Source organism: Cricetulus griseus, chromosome 6 (genome assembly GCF_003668045.3).
Source record: "Cricetulus griseus strain 17A/GY chromosome 6, alternate assembly CriGri-PICRH-1.0, whole genome shotgun sequence".
NCBI classification, from domain to species: Eukaryota; Metazoa; Chordata; class Mammalia; order Rodentia; family Cricetidae; genus Cricetulus; species Cricetulus griseus.
In genome coordinates, this window is record NC_048599.1 from 143,558,722 (window position 1) to 143,577,838 (window position 19,117).

The 19,117-nt window shown below is 54.2% G+C and overlaps 1 protein-coding gene across 1 annotated transcript in view; it reads right to left on the reverse strand.

The window, feature by feature from the left end:
• The window catches only part of Fibcd1 (fibrinogen C domain containing 1), a 29,322-nt gene that overhangs the window by 9,864 nt on the left and 341 nt on the right, over positions 1-19,117 (reverse strand). Inside the window, exons 2-4 of the mRNA XM_027423867.2 lie at positions 12,415-12,888; positions 8,684-8,843; positions 8,189-8,325 (exon numbers count right to left, since the gene is read on the reverse strand). Coding sequence (XP_027279668.1) covers positions 8,189-8,325; positions 8,684-8,843; positions 12,415-12,888 — 771 coding nt within the window. The remainder of the gene's footprint in view (positions 1-8,188; positions 8,326-8,683; positions 8,844-12,414; positions 12,889-19,117) is intronic.

The following is a 19,117-nucleotide window of genomic DNA, read 5'->3' on the forward strand; positions in this document are numbered from 1 at the left end:
ATTTTAGTAACAACAACAGGACAAAGGCTTTAATTAAAGAGCAAGGATCAGCTGGTCAGGAGGATGCCAGCCACGAGCCTGGAGTGTCCACATCCCCTCCTTCGGCCCCAGGCTTCCCAGGTAGACAAAGGCTGAGGAAGCTAAGACCAGAAGCAAAATAGTTATTGATCAACTCTGGGCCTGCAGTGGGTGTTGGCCCAGCTCCTGGGCTTTACTTGGCTTCCGGCTGGAAGGCAACAGAGAAATACTCACTGACGCCGAGGCCTCCTGGGCAGGTGCCATGAGTGGGAAGGCAGACAGCACGTGTTTTCTTGGTTCACATTCTTAAAACCCAGCCTCCTGCCGCCACTAGTGCAGCTTGGAAGTACCACCCAGGGGCTCTGCCAAGGAAGCCTGCGGTCCACATGGTCCTGCAGACGGTGCTGGGCAACTTCAAAGGAGAATCAGCAACTGCACTTGATGCAGTTGATTGTCCAGTGAGCATCTGCAGAGCCAGAGGCCACATAGACACAGTGGTGCCTCCTCAGCCTCCCTCTTCACAAGTCTGCAGAATAAGCCTGCTGGCCCACCCCCTGTCTGCAGTAATACTGAGGACACGGAGCTGGTATCCTAAGTACCAGACAGACTGAACGGAGCTCACACCACAGTCATGAAGGGATGGGCTCCCATCTAGCAGCTGGCAAGACCAAAACTGGGAGTGTGGGTGACCTTTGGAGTGTGAGGTGCACAAAGGCTGGAGATGGCAGGGCACTCCCTGTGGAGATGTCCTGTGGCCTGGTGGATGAGAAAATCAGTCTGCATACCTGTGAGTCCAGCTGTCTCTCAGTTCCAGGGAGTACTCTAGGGTGGTGTCCAGGGGCCACAGTACTGAACTCAGTGTCACTTCCCAAGTCCCGGCTTCCCACCTGGAATCAATGCTGCCACTGAGCCTGTTGTGTGCTGGCGTACATGGATGAGCACAGCATTCAGAGCTGGCAGTCCAGAGAGGCAGGCACACACAGGCCGGCAGACACGGCACAGCTGCGACCAACCTCTTAGGCCTGTACCTGTTTCCTCATCTATTAGATGGAGAGTCTGACAGCCCAGGCTCCAAAGTTTATGTGAGGAATCAGGGGGCTGGTTCAAGAGCCATGGGTGCAGGCTCCATAGAGTGCTCGCCTAGCATGTACAAAACCCCAGCCGGGTTCCATCCTCAGCACCTGGTGCAGGGGAAGAGCTCCAGAAATCCCAAAACCTGGGAGCTGGAGGCAAGAAGACCAGAAGTTCAAGGTCATCCTTGGCTATACAGCAGTTTTGATGCTAGCTTGGGCTACATGAGACCCTGTCTCAAAACCAAAACAACACACACACATACACACACACACAGAGTACTGGTACACTGCATTCACTCATGGCTCAAGGGTGCTCTGAGCAATTGGGAACCCCTCTGTGAAGAGTGGGGTGCTCAGAGAGGCTGCTGTGCTGGGAGGTACACTGGGCTGCTTGAAGAAACTGAGGCACTGAGAACCAGAGGGAAGGGATGCTCACCCACAGACCATGACTCTGGGGCAGCGGTGCTCCCAAAACCTTAGAATGTCCCCAGGAGGGGTCACTTTTGATTTTCCTAGGCTGAGGGGCTTGCTGACCTTGGGACAGGCAGAGGCCTCAGCCAGCTTCCCAGGCTTGCCTAGTAGATGATTCTGGGAGGAGGAGCCAGTAAAAAGCTCCTAACTCTTACTTTGCTAGAACAAAGAACTTGGAAGTATACCCAAATGTGCCCTGCCCCCACGGGAGGCTCTGCCATTTTCCTGGGGCTTCCTGACTTGAGACAAGTCCTGAAACCTTCCTACGCCATGTTTCCCCCTCTTTGAGCCCCTTTCTTGTTCCTGAAGATGAACCAAAGTCAGCATGAGCTGATGGCACACAGTAGGTCTGGCAGCTGCCCCCAAAACAGCTGATGGCACACAGTAGGTATGATAGCTGACCCCCCATCAGCTGGTAGCACACAGTAGGTCTGGCAACTGCCCCAAACCAGCTGATGGCACACAGTAGGTCTGACAGCTGCCCCTCCAAAACCAGCTGCTGGGTCCAGAAGGAAACAGCCCACTCCTTGTTTGTGACTGGAAATGGTACCCCCAGGCTTGGCACCTTGCCACGTTTCCCAGGCTTGGCAGCCAATGCCTGCCAACTCTGGCAAAACACTGCTCTGATCTGCCATTTATCAAGTTCTGTGCTGAGTGTTTCACGTGTGGTGTCCCATGGACACTGTGCGCTACCTGATGAGTGCTGGAGTTGGGGAAATTGACCTGCTCCAGGTGGAGGCAGCTTCCTCAGGAGAACAGGAAGGGGTGGGTACCAGTCTCCAGTCACAATGAAGGTGGGTGGGCTCTGCTCAGTGGCATGGGGACATTTTTGTGACCCATTGATGCCACAGCAGGCCTCTGGTCCTTGTGAGGGGAGGAGGGCTGGCCATAGTCTCCCCTGCTAGTCTGGCAGCCTGGCCTCCCCAGCACAGGGTCCCCGGAGCTTTTCATCTGTCTGCACTCACTGCCTGCCAGGCTCCTTTGAAGTTCTACAGGGAGAGCAGGACTTTCCTCCTGCCCCACAGCCTTTGGAGGAGAGAAGAGGACGTGGGGAAGGGGGGGCTTTCTCTTGTATGGAGCCAATTAGAGGCATATCTGAACCCCTGACCCCACTCTCTCAGTGGGAAAACCCTGGTGCCTGGTGGAGCAGGCTGCATAGCAGGGGTGTCAGTGTGCAACAGCCAGGTGGTGTGTGTGTGTGTGTGTGTGTGTGTGTGTGTGTGTGTGTGTGTTATGTGTGTGTGTTGTATATAGAATAGCCAGGCAAGGTGGGGTGTGTATGTGTGCCTGTGTGTGTATGTGTGCCTGTGCAATAGTCAGGTGGGGTGGTGTATGTTTGTGTGTGTGTGTGTGTGTGTGTGTGTGTGTGTGTGTGTGTGTGTGTGTGTAGTATGCAATAGTCAGGTGGGGTGAGGTGTGTGTGTACCCTGAGTCCCTGCTGGAGATGTGAGACCCACTTATGATTACACAAAGGGAAGGCTTTAGCAACGGCAGGATTTCCTTCCTTGCTCAGGGAGGGGAAGGTCATTTGTCTAAGAAGTGTTAGCGTATGGGGACAGTGAAGGTGCTGTGCCAAGCCCAGGTGAACAAGAGAGGACACAATTCCTGCCCTGCCTAAGACTGAGGTAGGAAACATGGGGGCAGGTGGTAACCTGTGATAGGTGTAGGGAAGGGGTGTAGAAATTAACCAGGGTAGTCAAAGAGGCCTCCCAGAGGACATGGCTAGGGTTGGGCTGGGCCCAGTGAGGAAGATCTCCGATCTGGTTCACAAGATCATCCATGGTTGTCCTTCCTCGTTTTCTGGGGTAGGGGTAGGTGTCAAGTTTAGCAATGTCCTTGACATTCCATCCCATCCCCTCCACCCCTGTAGTGAGCATGGCTTAGTCATGGTCAGGGACCAAGTGAGCCTAAAGGCCATCTTGAAACATCATCTATCCATCTGTTCTGAGGTCTCTCCAACCTGCTAGTCAAAGAGCCCCAATAGTTCCCACGTGTCACCCCACTTCCGGAAGCCAGGACTCAGAGTCCATAAGGTCCATGCTTCAGTTTATTCAACTCTCACTGCACTCCTTCACCTTGCCTTGCCGTCAGGGTCACCCCTCCCTGTGGAAACCCTTTGATATTGAGAACTCACTGAGCCCCAGAAAGAGCCCAACCCTGTGGGCCTGTCACCCACGTGTACCAACTGTCCTGTGACTCAGACCCTCTTATGTCAACTATGTCAGTGACATGAAGCTGCCTTAGACTCCAACAAGCCTTGTGGCTCCCACTGAGCACCACTTTGTCCCCCATCACCTGGTTTCTAGAGTAAGATCAGGACCTCTCCAGTGACCCTCAGCCTTGACACAAGCTAGCCCCCTTGTCCATCTGCCCTCCCAGCTGAGAGCTACTCCGCCTCAGTCCCAGCTGGCTCCCCGTGGCTGGTGCTCAATTAATTTGTTCAGTAGCAATTAATTGCACTGACTTGCCTCGGGAGGCCTGGATTTTCCCTAGCTAGGCTGGTTGGGCAGCAGAGGTAAACTCTTGCCATCTCCAGGCTACCCTGCCAGCCTTTGGGGGGTAGAAAGGGCATAGGGCAATGCCACGTAGGAAGCCGGCAAAGTGCCTCTCAGACTGAGCCCTATTCTTTCCACTCCAGTCTCCAGAGGGCAGGCTGTGCCTGCTGAGTCCTCTCAGGGGCTTGGGGCCTGGCACAGCATCCAGTCTGCTGGGGATGACCATGCAGTGTTGGTGCCTGAAGCTGGGCAGTTTTGATGGGGAATCTAATGAGGATGGATGGCCTGAGAGGCTAGCACCCTCCCAAACAACAATTGAGTGTCCAGGAGATTCTGTGTGGCAGAGGGTTGATCCTGACAGGTGCCTGCAGGCATCTGGGGGAAGATTGCTTCTGACGGAAGCCAAATGGATATGAACGTTTACCAGCCTCACAAGCACTTTGCAGACCACTCCAGTGTCTCTTGCAGAGCCCCCCGGAATCGGGTCTAAGCCAGGCGCTGTTCCCCACCCATTCCTGCTAATCGTCCCTGAAGCCAAGGCCGAAGGCATTACCAGACCCAGACTCTGACTGACTTCCCAGGAGATTGGATCCAAGTCGGCTTGAGTGGAAGACAGACTCATGGCCACAGCAGAGCCTCAGCCAGGCACAAACCCATCCTAACCCTTAATTCTGATTTCTGGGCCTCACGGGGGGGGGGGGGGCGCTGGCCATTCTGCCTGCCTAGGGATCCCAGAGGCAGAGGCCATAACTCAGCCTCTTTGCAGTTAGAAAAACAAAAGAGCTTTTAACCCCAGACATGGATCTAGTACATTTAAAAGCTCTCCCCTAGAGCCTGAAGACAAGTTTAGAGATACGTCCATCTTCAGGGTCTCCAGGGATCCGTGGTTGCACTCAGACTCGTTCCTAATTGCAGGCTTTGCCCTCCTCTGCCTCCATCTCCCCTCTGCTGGGGACACTGACCCCTTTCAGAACTGACTCGCGCTGTCCTGCCCTACAAGTCCCAAGTGCTCTCTTGATACACTCCCTACCCTCTCTTTGTAGCTCTATCTGGTGCCAATGCCAAGGGTCTTGGGTAAGCAATGGAGGTGGCCTGTGTGAGGCCAAGGTCAGAGACTGAAGAGAGACTGGCTGGCCACTGGGAGCCGCTGGTCTGTGTGAGTGGAGTGGCATTAACCATCTGGCTTGCTGTGGTGGCCTATGTCATCCCCAGAGCCCGGCCCATGGTAAAGACACTGATTGGCCTACTGCTCATCCTGAATCAGAACTCACACTACCCCCTAGAAGCACAGAAGTGGACTTTGCAGTTTCCTTTAAAACAAAACAAAACTGCATGAGCCAGGCATGGCAGCACACATCTTTAATCCCAGCACTTAGAAGGCAGAGGTAGGCAAATCTCTGAGTTCAAAGCCAGCTTGGTCTACATAGCCAGGGCTGTCCTGTCTCAAAAAACAAAAGTAAAACAAACAAAGGTTTGTTTGTCTCTCTCTGTGTGTGTATGTGTGTGCATGCGTGCCTGAGACTGTGGAGGCTTCAGGGTGACCTCAGGTGTCACTTTAATGGCACCCTACCTTATTTTCTTGAGACAGGGTCTCTCCCTGAGCCTGGAGCTCAGTGATTAGCTAGACTAGCCGAACAGCAGGCTGCAGGGCCCCTTCTGTGTCAACCTCCCCAGAGTTGGGGCTGCAGGCTTGAGCAGCAGCCAGACACAGCTTCCACGTGGTGCCGGATGCGGACAGACGCTCGCTACCAGGCTTGTGGGGCAAGCACTTTGCTGACTTGGTTTCTCCTTGACTTTGGAGGTTTGGCTTGAGTGCAGGTAAATCACAGCCTGACTAAAACTGTTAAACCCCCAGTCTCCAGCATCACACTGTGACCCTCCCCATTAGGGGAGGAGACTCTGAGTGATTGGCTGGGCAACTTCGAAGTCACAATGTCTAACATCCAGTGGCAGCAGCCTGGGACACTGGAGCTCATATCAGGCCAACCCCGGCCTGGCCTGGAAGTCTGTTTCTGCCCGAGTGACCTGACCTGGTGTCTCCAGACTCCTGTCTCCTTCCATACATTCCTTGTACTCCTGTCAGCCACTTTCTGGTGCTTGCCTGTAAAAGTTCTAATACTATGGCCAGAGACATGGCTCAGTAGTTAAGAACCTGAACCTATAGTACAGAGGACTGAGTTCGAGTCCCACCCAGCACCCATACCAGGTGGTTCACAACTGTTTGTTACACTAACTCCAGGGGATCTGTTGGCCTCTTCCAAGGGCACCTGTACTCACATGCACATGTCCTACGTGAATATACACAAGTGCACAGAGTTAAAATGAAATACGAAGCTGGGCAGTGGTTGCGCATACCTTTAATGCCAGCACTTGGGAGGCAGAGGTAGGCAGATATCTGTGAGTTTAAGGTCATCCTGGTCTACAAAACTAGTTCCAAGACAGCCAAGGTTACACTGAGTGACCCTGTTTCTAAAAACCAAAATAAATAAATAAATAAATAACAATTTAGTGAAGAATCAGGGCTCAGAGAACTTAAGTAACTTACATAAGATCACACAGCAAATGCTACATCATTGCCAGACCCATTGATGAATGGCAGAGCCATAAGTATTACTTATAGGCCACACTGCCTCCTCAGCAGAGGGACTACATCACAGCCCTGCCAAGTGACCTCCACCCATATCAGCAGACACGAGAGTGAGTGTCCCAGCTCTGCCTAAGAACACAGAACCCTGCTGAAGCCTCATTCCTTCTCCCGCCAGTACCCGGCCATGTTCCCCAGTGCCTGTCTCTGACTCATCTCCTCTTGTGCCACACACCCCAGCTGGCTCTGTGCCCTGAGGATGTCACCTGCTCTTCACTGCCTGTGCCCAAAAGCCCCTCTCAGCTTCCAGGTACTTTACGAGCCTAACCCAGGCTACCCCTGTCACAGCAACTTCCAGTCTGAATCACTGCACACACTAAGCCCCTTGACTGGATAGGGCAGAGGCTTCCCCATGGCTACACTTCCAAGGTCCCCAGTGCATGCAGTGTTCAAGGGAACCAAGCCAACACAGCAAACTTCCTTAGGTTAAGACAGCACTTCTTTCTGCATAAAGGAAGAAGGGATTTGCACTTTATTTACTATTTTTGATTTATATAGCTCTGATATCTTGAAGTTATTCTTTTGGTTTATGTTGTTTGTTTTGCTTTGCTTTTTGAGGCAGGGTTTCTCTGTGTCCCTGACTGTCCTGGAACTAGAGCTGTAGACCAGGCTGGCCTCAAACTCAGAGATCCACCTGCCTCTGCCTTCCAGTGCTAGGACTAAAGATTCCAGATTTGTATTTTTAAATTTGCACACAGTGGTCAATGGTGCAAAGGAGTCTGGGAGGTTCTTGGGAGGGTCAGAACCCTCCACTGGGGGGAAGGGATTGCAAACTCATTCCTGAAGTACCCCTCGGCTCTAGACCAGGACAACAAGTCACAGTGCATGGGATGGTTCCTGCCTGGTGCCTGTTGTTTAATGTCCAGTAGTACTGAAGAAAATGTGAACATTTTGTGAAATTCAGATCTCGGTGAGAACAGCCCAGCTATTGAGACAAAGCCACGCCCTTTTCTTTTGTCTTATTTCCCCTACCATGGCTCCTGCAGATGTCAGAGCTGAGCCCCAGCCTCTATTTCCTGCAGGGTGCTCTGCAGACAAGTCTGGTTTGCAGGATGCACCAGCTCCCCCAGCTCAGAGGAACCTCAGGTGGCCCAGATGGCTGGCTATGCTGTCCTTGCTGCCTGGTAGAATCCCAATTTTACACTGTCCAATCAGGCAGACCTCGGGAGGAACAGGGCTCAGAGTCCCTTCCTTCCTCCCCAACATCTACCTACCCTGCATAGAAAAGAAGTGTTACTCAGTCCATGTGAGTGACAGGTCCCTAGGCATCTCTATCCCAAGGTCACCGCACCCCGAGGCACACCCTGAGAACCAAGGCATGGGTGTTCAGGGCTCAGGAGCAACGGTGCCTCTTACCTGGTTTCTGCTCCCTGAGAGCAGACTCACCTGGTATCTATAGGGGATGGGAGGAGCTGGAGTTAGAGTTAGGTAGAGCATGCTGGGGGGGGGGGGCTGCCTCTACAGACGAATGCACAAGACAGACTCACCGTCCAGCCTCCACCATCAGTGCGCATGTCACAGTAGACCTGGAAGCCAGCTGGGTAGTGAGTGGGGAAGACGGAGTACACACCATCATCCTGCTGTCCACTCAAGAGAACATCCAGGCAGTCCCGGGGCCGAGAGCCTGTGACAGGGGAGCCAGATCAGGGCGATGGTGGCCCAGATGCTACATTCTGTCATCCCTTCCCTCCAAAGAGCTCCTCAGCTCTCTCTGACAAGTCTGTTCACCTTGTGCTTGTCAAGAGCACAAACCCTCAGGGAATCCTTGGGGCCTTGCTTTCCTCATCTGGAAAATGGGCTCATGGCTCACCAGGTCAGACTCTGAGTCACCTGGCCCACAGGAAGTCTGATTTCTATAGCAGCATCATGTCCTTTCTATCAGAGTCAAGGCGGTAGAGGACGGTAGACAACCGTCACTACAAGTTTCTTCCCTGGAACTGAGCACCAGAGCCACCCAGAGAAAACAAGCATGTTTCCCTTACCATTAGCACATCCTCGGGGCCGGGCTCCTCTGGAAGGGGCCCTTTGAAGGTCAGCCTTGACACGGGGCCGGCCCAGCCCCCTCTCCCTCTGCAGAGCCTCCAGGACATCACTGACAGAGTTCACCAGGTGAGCTATGTGGCCTTGGCTCTCAGAAAGAAGCTGCAGAGCACAGAAGACATTAGAGGGGACACAGACCTGGGGAGCCCCCTGCCAGGGAAGCCTTCTCTTTCCCCTCGACCCTCCCCTTGCCCTGGCCTAAGGGTCATGTTTATGGCAATTTGAAGGGTCAGTAGAGCTCTAAGGGGTTCAGAGGGCTAGGGCTCTGGTGGAAGCCTGGCCACTGCCATGCATCCAGCAGCTGCCAGGGACAGTGCAGGGAAAGGCAGCCGTGGGCATTAGGCAGAGCTCATCCTCCTGAACCTGCCCGCCTTCATTCTGTCACTGGGACAGGGTGTCGTGTGGGTCAGGCTGGCTTTAAACTTCTGATGCTCTTGCCCCAACCTCCCCATATACTTGTCTGTAATACACCCAGTATATGCAGTGCTGGAAACCCAGCCTGGGCTTCCTGCTTCACAGGCAAGCACTACCCACTGAGCCACACTCTACACCCCAGCAAGCCTCGGTTATTAGGAGGGAAATGAGTTATCGTCATCTCCCCAGCCTAGCTGCTGTGGGGACCTGTGACCACACACACACAGCACCAGTGTGGCATTAGCCCCAGTGAGGTCCTTGCTTTACCTTCCTGGCTATAGTGCATCCCAGCCACCATTTCTTCTAAAGCTCCCACATGAGGAGGCTAAGGCAGGGTGGTTCCCTGAACTTGGAGAAACGGGCCTGAGTCTTGGGAAGGGCATAGAGCCTGGGCACGAGTCACTGGGTTCAAATTGGGTCCTAAGCAAGGACACCCTCTGTTCCCTTCACCACCACCCCCATTTGCAGGGAGTCTCCATAGATGCCCGATGTCCATCACCTCACAGGGCCCCCTCATACTGCAAAGAGCCAGGACTTGAGACCATTACCTCCATGTTCCCAGAGGGAACCTGAAGCCTCAAAGGAGAAAGACCCCATCAGTATGCCAGTATGGATGAGAATCGGGGTTCATGCCGCCTCCTCAGGGCAGATGGGTGGCAGGGGGAGGGAGCAATCATGGTAATACTAACCCAGGTGGGGAACAACCCTGTTGTTCCCTGAGTGGGTTGTGGCTCCAGTCCTGTGCTCCATCAGTTGTGTGACACCTTCCCTACCCTGTCTGCAGACCAGGAGGAGGGGGCCTATCTTTCTGGGGTGGACTGTCTCCAGCCGTTTGAGGTAACACGTACCTCTCCCATTTTCCCCTCCATCACTATCCATGGGTTGGAGCTCAATAGAGCAGCATCGATTCCCCCAGGAACCCCTTACTGTGCTGGCTGGATGCAGGGTGTGGGGGTCCCCTGCATCCTCACCCAGGGCTTCGGAGAGCTATGGGACCCAGTGGAGGGGGAGACGGTGGGCAGCTGGCAGCACGAAGTAAGCTAGGTCTTGCTCACCGAACCTGTCACTCGCCAGATAATAGCCCATCGAAGAAAGAGAAAGAAATACACCCAGCCAGCAGTTTACAAAATATGATTCTCTGCTCGTCCGAAGACTGGGCCCTGAGAAGCTCTAGGCCTTGTTGGTTTCCCCTCTGCTGAGCAGGTGATTCAGTGGTCTCCAGGAGCACTGCAGTGAGCAGGAGGAGCCCGCTGCCCTTACCACAGTGACCTATGGTCAGACTCCATGGAGTCCCTGTGGGGACACAGGCAGCCTTTGGTGAGCAGGTGGCAAAGACCCCTCAGTGCACAGCCCATCCTTCTGAGTCACCATGGCCATGACATTCAGCAGCTCAGGCACGGCCCCTCCCTTTCCCTGGCAGGCAGAGGAGACCTCGGTTTAAACTAGCAAATGATTACCACTGAAACATATAAACCTGCCCCGAATTAATAGGGAGTCAGTCCCTGCTCGCTGAGCCGCACAAAGCATCATGAGAAGAGCTGGCGGCGACCAGAGGCTGTGAAATCAGGGCAGCTGCTTCCAGCGAGGCTCAACAGTGACCAGGCTTTCACCAGGCTCTTCACCACTGAGCCTCAGTCTGCCCCTCTGCAGAGTGGGGCAACAAAGGCCCCTGCCCCTGGGCAAGTGGACCATCACTTCCACTCACAAAGGGTCTTCAGTGGAGGCTCCCTATGAGCAGTCTACAGATGGAGTGAGCAGTGGGTGTCTTTACATGCTGCAGGCCTACTGTGCTCTGTGCAATCAGCAATACCAGCATCCCCTTGGGCTTGGCCTGGTACCCCATTTAACAGGTGGGAAGAACCTACCTAGAGAGGGGATGTGCTCCACCCAAGATTGCCTGAAGCTCAAGTCCACAGGAAGAACTGCTAACCTTAGCTAGGCCAGTGAGCAACAGACCTCTAGCAATTATGGCTTTGGGAACAGTGCCGAGGGGTTCGGGAAGGTGCTGCAAGATGGGTGAGGGAACGTGGCTGGTTGTCTCTGAATGATCCCAAAGGACAGAAAACATCTCAGATGGTACTGTACCAGGTGAGTCGCAGCACTGGAGACTGGGGACACTATCCATCTTGTGTTACGTGGGGGACATTCCTGCTCAGAGGGCTATCTGTAGCCAGCCTGAGCTCACCAGGGCTGAGTTCAGGGAAGGCAGAGTGGGGTTCCTGTCACCCAGATTCTGGCAATCTCTTGTTCTGCTGATGGGCCCGGGGAGGAGCAGCAGGAAGCTGGCTGTATTTCCCCCAACCCAGGGGACACATCACCCTGTCAGTCACCCAGACAGAGTGACAAGGGCTATAATTTCTCCAGCTGCAGCCTTCAAGGGGAGGGAAGAGGGCGACCGCTCATGAGCTATGGATGACCAAATGCCTGGTCACCTTGGGTGTCCAAATGAGGAGAGTATAGAAACAGCTGTGATGGCTAGTGGGGTGGGGTTGACTTCAGCCCTAAGGCTGAGTCACAGGGGTGAAGTGGCACAGGGCTGGGGGCTGGGCAGGGTACCACGGACACACCAGCACCACTTTCCAAGCCTCAAATTTTCTGAAAAACAGCAGAGGTAAACAGGGCAGTCATGGGTCCCTCCTCCTCCAAGCACATCTAGCTGGTGTAGAGGGCCTTCCGGGCCTTGTGGCAGAGCCAAACCCAAAACCTGTCCTCCAACTTTACTTGATCTTTGCAGGAACCTGGCTGGGTACCCGGTAGGGTTGGGGATGGAGGAGTTGGGAGGTCAAGGGCCTGACTGGGTTCCCTTCAATGGCCCTGCATCCCTGGAAACCTGTAGTCAGCTCAGAACGAAGCAGTGACAGCTCCCATGGACAGTGAGCTGTCATAAGACAGACTGGGAGCAAGCCTCGCCCTCCTAACCTCAGTTTGCAACTAATCATGGGGGGCAGGGGAGAAGGCGGAGAGGCAATGTCTGCCTTGCTTGCAATTTACAGCCTCTCAGTGGGCCTGGGAGCCCCTCTAGCACTGGGTCTACAAGGCTGCACGGTTACCAGGAAAGTGGGAGAAAAGCTGGGTTGGGATATTGGTCATGAATGTGAGAACACAGCCCTCCACAACTGGAAAGAACAAGGCCCAGGTTGGAGCACTTGGAGACTGAGGCTACACGCGTTACACACTCAGTACAGGAGCCAGTGACCCCACCTCTCAAATCAAGACACCCTCCACCAGAGGGCATATGTAGATCCCAGCCCTTCCTTACCTGGACTAGGCGACCCTGTTCGCTCTGCAGGGTGCTGAGGCCCTGGCCCAGCATGCTGTGTCCCTTGCGCAGTCCAGCACATTCAGCTTGCAGCTCAGAGGCCCGGGCCAGCAGCCGGGGCAGCTGGTCAGCCAGTGCATCCAGCAGCTCAGGGGCACCATCCAGCCTCGGCTGGGCCTGATGGTCACTCAGTGCCCGCAGCATGGAGGCCTGCACACCCTCCAGGCGAGCGAAGCTGTCGGTGAGGTCAGGGCATCGAGGGTCGATAAGAAGACTGAGGTGGGAGCTGTCAGCCCTCTCCACAGTGACCAGGGCACTGTTGGCCCCTGCAGACCCTGTGCTGATGACGGGTGGAGGGGGCGTGCCCGGCGCATGGGCATGGTTCAGGAAGAGAACTGCACCAGTAACAGCCACAGCCAGCAGCACTGCAAGAGACAGGAGCACTGTGCACAGCACATAGCTGCAGCTTGGTCTCTGTAGGTCAGCCCAGAACAGACAGACAGACAGACACACAGACAGACAGGAGAAAGGAAGGGAAGCATTAGAAGCCAGCCTATGCCTGTGACTGTGCCCAGAGAGGCTCAGGAGGCTGGAAGGAAAGAGAGAACACCCCCCCCCCCAAGAAAGCTGCACGCAGCCCTGGGTCAGAGAGAGAGACAAGGAAAGCAGACAGGGCTGGTGCAACAAGCTGTCCTAACAACTGAACAACCAAAGAACAACCGAAGCCAAAGCCAGAGTATAATTTGTAATTAAAAATGGTGCCATGATTGTGTGGTGACAATGCTTTGGGACCTACTCATTCTACCAAGTCACTCACAGCCTCTGAGCATTTATATGTGGGAAAAACTGAAGTCCAGAGAAGGCAAGGGACCTGCCCAGAATCACACAGCCAATTAGGAAACAGCGTTCTGATTGGACCTCCGAGCTCCTGCCTTTGGAGGCAGTGGCTAGGCACCTCCTGTAACCAAATCTCAACTCTCTCACACACACACTGCCCCTACATTCTCAACTTCTGAATTTGAGATGCCTCTTTAAATGAGTTAGTATATTAAAGCCCCTGGAGCCGTGCCTAGCACGTTACACTTCTGCAATAAATATTAGTGGCTTTTATTATCTCATGATCAATGTGCTCAGAGCATCTGGAGGTGGTTTTTATCTTCCACCCGAAGCGTTATTTCTGTGTGTCCTTTGCATCGGGAGGACACCTTCCCTTTCTCATACATGGTAAGATCTTATGGTGTAGCTGATTGCCGGCTTGCTTTCCTGACATATAGAAAATACCCATTGTGTTTACTAAGACGCCAACTGCTTCACTCCCACAAATCCCAATACCACAGACAGCTCCCAAGTCTCTTGGCAGGAGAGGAGCAGGGGCTGGGGGCAAAGGGCTGCCTTCTCCAGGAAGCCCTCCCTGACTGTTCCTTCTCTCCCCAGCCTGCAGTGGCTTCTCCCCCAGTGCTGCTCAGGACAGATTTTATCACCTTCAATTCAGTCACCCATTTCATCACTTTTCCACTTAAAGGAAGTCCCATGAGCCAGGCTCAGGGACTTTCCAAAAGACACATCAGTGGAGGCTCAGACCCCATGTCCCTCCAGGGGTATTTGTGTCAGTGACTTGATTCTCAACTCTCTGGGGACATGATCCCTTTGGAGCTCTGACAAAGGCTGAGTTCACAGTTTTGGGGGATCCGGGAACTGGCAAGACATGGGAAGGACACCTACCTGGATCTTGGCCCCACCCCTAGTTTAACCACCTGGCACAGCTAAGTTCTGACCTGTGAAGTGGATGGATATACAGAGACAGGGAGAATAGGTGCGCCAGGCCATGCCTTTGGGACAAGCTGGGACACCTGGCACCACAGAGTCTCAGGACCTCCCGGCAGAGCCTGAGCCTGAGGTTCTGAGATGCGGCTGCCTCCTCTTCATGATGGCACACACAGAATGGATGGAGCCCCAGGCTGTACCACGCCCCCCACCCCAGGCCAGGTGGGCCAGTAGCCCATAGGTTCCTTATGGTCACCATCCCTCAGTCATGCACCATGTCCATGCCTCTGAAGCCTGCAAGCACCCCCTGCTGTGAAGGCTGCGGCTGAATTCATTGTGCAGATGTGGGAACTGAGGCTCGGTGAGCAAAGACCCAATGCCAAAGTGACACGGGCGTTGGGGGAATGTTAGAGACAACCTGGGGTTTGGGGGCTGTGGGTTGAATGTTCCCCAACATTCCTTCCCTGTTAAGCAAGGCTGGAACAAAGCTGTGTTGGCAGCTAGGTGCCTGTCACGCCTGAGCATCTCCAAGCCCTGTCCTCTGATTGTGTGGCATTGAGGTCCCCCAGCCAGCTTGGAGGAAGGCTCAACATCTCCCAATGGGTCTCCAGGACTTCATCCTGATGGATTGGGCACAAGTCTTCCCAGGGGAGTGGGGACAGAGGAGGAGAGGGTGGAGGGAGTTGCAGGGTCCCTTGGAACCAGTGTGGCATGGGAGCTCAGTGATGGAGCAGGCTGCTCTTGGAGGAGAATTAGTCTTTAGAGATCAACTCTAAAGATGAAGAGCTGCTCGTTTTTATAGGCTGCGGCTTACGTGCCTCGCAGAGAAATCGCCCAAGATAATAAGGGGGCCCAGGCCAGGCGGCCAGCGCTGTGCCTCAGGCTGGAGCTTATTAATCAGTCTTTGGCCAGGCAGAACAAGGTGCACCCCAACCCTCCTATACACGGTGGCGGTGGGGGCAGCACAGCACAGAGCCTCCCAAGGACAAGGCATAGAGCCTAGAAGCCCGAGTCAGGAGATGGAGTTGAAGGCCTGCGTGTTCCCAGCTAAAGGGATGTCTATGATCCCTGCAAGCCTTGAGATGGTTGGCAGGTTAAGGTGCTCTCTGTAGAGCCTGACAGCCTGGGTTCAATGCCTGGAACTCATGTATAGGAGCTCCCAAAAGTTGTCTTCAGACCTCTATGCACTGTGGCATGTGTAACCCTGCTGCCCACTACATGAAGTAAATAAAAATAGAAAAAAAAAGTAAGCACTTGTTCAATGGAAGGCTAAGTGGGGCTTGCCTTGGGAGGGAAGCAAAAGCCTCCCAGAATATCTCTATGGGGAGGTGACATTCGTCCAATATACTTTTTGGAGTCACCAGTCCTTGGGAACAACTTGGGTAGCTACAGTAGCAGATTCAATACCAAGGGACCCTGGGAACTCCATCCCTGCCTATGGCACCCGTGCCCTCTTCTTGCTTTCCCTGGCAGCCCAGTCCTATGAGTCCTAGACAGAAAGCCTCATCTTGACCACCAGCCCGAATAAGGAGGTCTCTTGTGGACCAGGGAGGCAGGGTGTCAGGGGACAGCCATTCTGTCTCCCCATCCCGGGAGCCTCAGCCAGAGGCTGTGGTTGCACTTAGGGTGGACCAGGGTTGCTGACTTTGCACTGGAGATCTGGGGTGCTCTGGCTTTCTGGAAGGTACTAGGGGCAGCCGCTGAAGGTGCCCAAGGTGACAGAGATGATGTGGGAGCCACCTGAGCCATTCCTTCTAGAGGTTCAAGACACCTACATTTTCACTCCCCAGGGAATCCTTGGCCTGGCTCTTGCCACCCCAGATTCTGGCCTCCACCACATGGTTCACTTGAGCCTTAATTCTGCACCCCCAAGCTGGCCACATCTTCATCACCTGCCTCAGAGTCACTGAGTGTCACCCCTGGCCTGAACAAAGAGAAGACAGGACACTGGCCCCTTATATCCCTCCAGGCCCCAGATACTGGAAGTTTAGCCTCGACCAGCCCCAAGAGTACACACCTGGTGTCTGCTATTCCCTTCCCAGGGCCAAACATACCCAGACCCCTCTTAGCCAAATGTCACCAGCAGCTCTATGTGACTCTCTCTGCCTACTTCTACCACACCTGGGAGCCTCAGGTAGGCCATGCTGACTCAAAAGACAGCTGAAGTGGGGGTTTTCAATGGTCTCTTCCTCCCTCACCTCAAATCTGATGTGGTGACTTCTCAAGCTCTAGTAAATGAGAAGAAAGAGAGATCTTTCTTGTATGGCATCCACCATGGCCTGTGGCAGTTCCTGACTTGTGGGTTTGTCACTAGGGGACTCCATGTTTCCTGAGGCGTGGGCTGAATCTCTTGGTGTAATGTAGGGTCTCTGTAAATAGCCACGGAATAAATTAAATGCAGCAAGGACTAAGGTTAGACTTCCCAAACCTCAGGAAAGACTTCCCAAACAGAATAGCTTGCTTGCTTTCTGGAATGTTTCTAGAAGTTTTGAAATAACTGAAACACAGGGTTGGGCATGGCTGGGCTACCACTCCCTCAGAGGAGATGGTTCAGGGTAACGTCTTTCAGACATTCCAGGACCGGAAGCTGGTGTGTAGTTCTTGAATATTATTTGAACACCTGGCAAATATCACTTCAGTGTCTTCCTGCCCCAAGGCATACAAGACCCTTGCTGTGCAGGAGACAGGAAGACACCCTAATGAAATTGGAGTCAGCCACTTGGCCAAGGTCATTCATCCAATGTGGAGACAGTTAAGGAACAGAGCCAGGCAGGGCAGGCCTAAGGAGGTCCCCAGGAGTGGCCATGCCTGGACGTGAGGAAGGGCTGGGGCCACTGACCAAGTGACTAGGCTCTGGAGAGCAGCGGGTTCAGGGTACAGGCTTCTCCCCTTCACCTTGACCTTTGCCCCAGTTGCTCAGGTCACTGGTTTGGTCCCTGGGGGGGGGGCGGGGAAGAGGTCTCATCTATTATATCTGCCAGCCTCCTGTGGTGGTGTGAACAAGAAGTGAGAGGCAAGGATGTGAGCTATGCCTGGTCTGATGCTGGGGTGCAGTCTTGGTATGCATGCATCCCACCCTGGGAGCAGGGAGGAGGGCTGTGATCAGGGACAGGGTGTAGGCACACAACACTTTGAGGGCTGCAAACACACCAGAAGTTCACTTGACTCCCATGTTAGCTCACCTCATTAGGGTAGGTGAGGAAGAACCAGATGGTGGGTCCCATTTTACAGATGTGCCAGTGAAAAACAGCAACTTAGCATGAATCAGAGACCAAGGTAATACTAGGATGGAGGAAGAAGTCCCCAAGAGAGCGAGGCACAGCCCTCTCCTTCCACCCCTACTCTCTCAGTGTTCCTCATAGGAAGACCTGGTCCCTGGTCTAAGCATACAGAGGGCACAAGACCAGCCTGGAGCATACTGGCTCATTATTTGATGATGGAAGGGGTATCCAGAATCCCCAATACCTAGCACAGACAGCTGAGCTTTGCCTGGTGCAGCTGGAAGTTGGTCCCCAGGGCCAGCAGAACCTGGGAGGCCACACTTGGCCCAGTACATCTTCAAGTCTCCCCCAGAAGCTCCTATCCCTCCTCTCCTGTGTTCCTCCTGGTCAAGCATCAAGCAGGTGACCTCAGCAGCTGACCTGGGCTTCTGGGAAGGAATACAACCTGGGCAGGGGGTGACCTAAGGGAGGCAATGGGGGACTCAGAGGGGAGAAGGATCTAGAGTCAGGGGCATACTTTAAAAAACAAAACTGCCTGGACCAAGATCCCTGCCCCAGGCATCCAGGGAGGCCTCCCAGAAGAGGTGGCCTCATTCCAGTCCTCGTAGAACAGGTAGGGTGTTCCTGGATGTGGAGTGTGTTGGGCCTGGTGGCACCAATCAAATGAGAGAGAAAAGCTCTAGAAGTGGGCTAGAGCCGGGGGTGGGAAGCAAGCAGTCAGGACCGGTAAGGTACCAAAGGAGGGAAGACTGGGGCAGCCTTGAGGACAATTCCTGAAGTTAAGATCTCAGCAAGAAGGGCTCTGTCATGCGGGGGGGGGGGGGGGGGGGAATTGGCGCACAGTGAAGAAGAGGAACAGAGCGCCCAGGAAGGCAACCAAAGGGACTGGTTAGAAGGACAATAGAGTTCTCACTCTCTGGTCCAAGTGCTTGGGCATATTCCTCAGCCTCTCTGATCCTCGTCTGTGATGTGTGAAGAGCCCCTGACTAGAAAGTGAGGTAGCATCAGGGCTTTGCAAACTGTACGGAGCTGTTCCCCCTGAGAGACCAGTGTCGCTCCAGGAAGAAAAGCAGGTTGCAGTTTTGAAGAGTGGGGGGCGGGCCTTGGCCACCCCCTCTTTCTCTGGTGGCAAACGCTCACTGTTCCTTCTCCAGTGACATCTGTCTGGGAGAAATTTAAAATTTAAAACGGGCAGCCCCATTATCTGCTCTCCTGGGCGAATAGCCTCCTTAACAAGCCTGCCTATCCCAGTCCCTTGATGGCTCAGCCTGGGGCAGTCCTGCGGCCACCCCTCTGCCTCAGAGGCCAGATGCCCAGCCCTTGGTAGCTCCTCCCTGCTCTGTCCCAGCTGGTGCAGTGCACAGCCCTGGGCACCCCCCTCCCCCAAGCCTGGGTACTTCACTGTCCCTGCAGAGGCAGATGCGGGTTCAAATCCCTGCAGGGCAGCATGGCCTGGGGCGGACGCTGGACCGCTCTGAGCCTGGCTCTCATAGTCTTATTAAAGTGGGAGAAGCATAGTGCCCAGGCTTCTTATAGGAGATAAATATTTTCTGGTCCCCTATTGGGTTTGGGAGTCTGGGTAAGGAGGGAGATGGGGGGGGGGGAGCGGCCAGGAGTGTGGGGGAGAGCAGGTCCTGATCTTGAAGCCCGAGAGGATGTGCGGGGAGTCTGGCCCAGGTTGAGGACTTGCAAATGGGGAGAACGCCCATTGTGGCTGT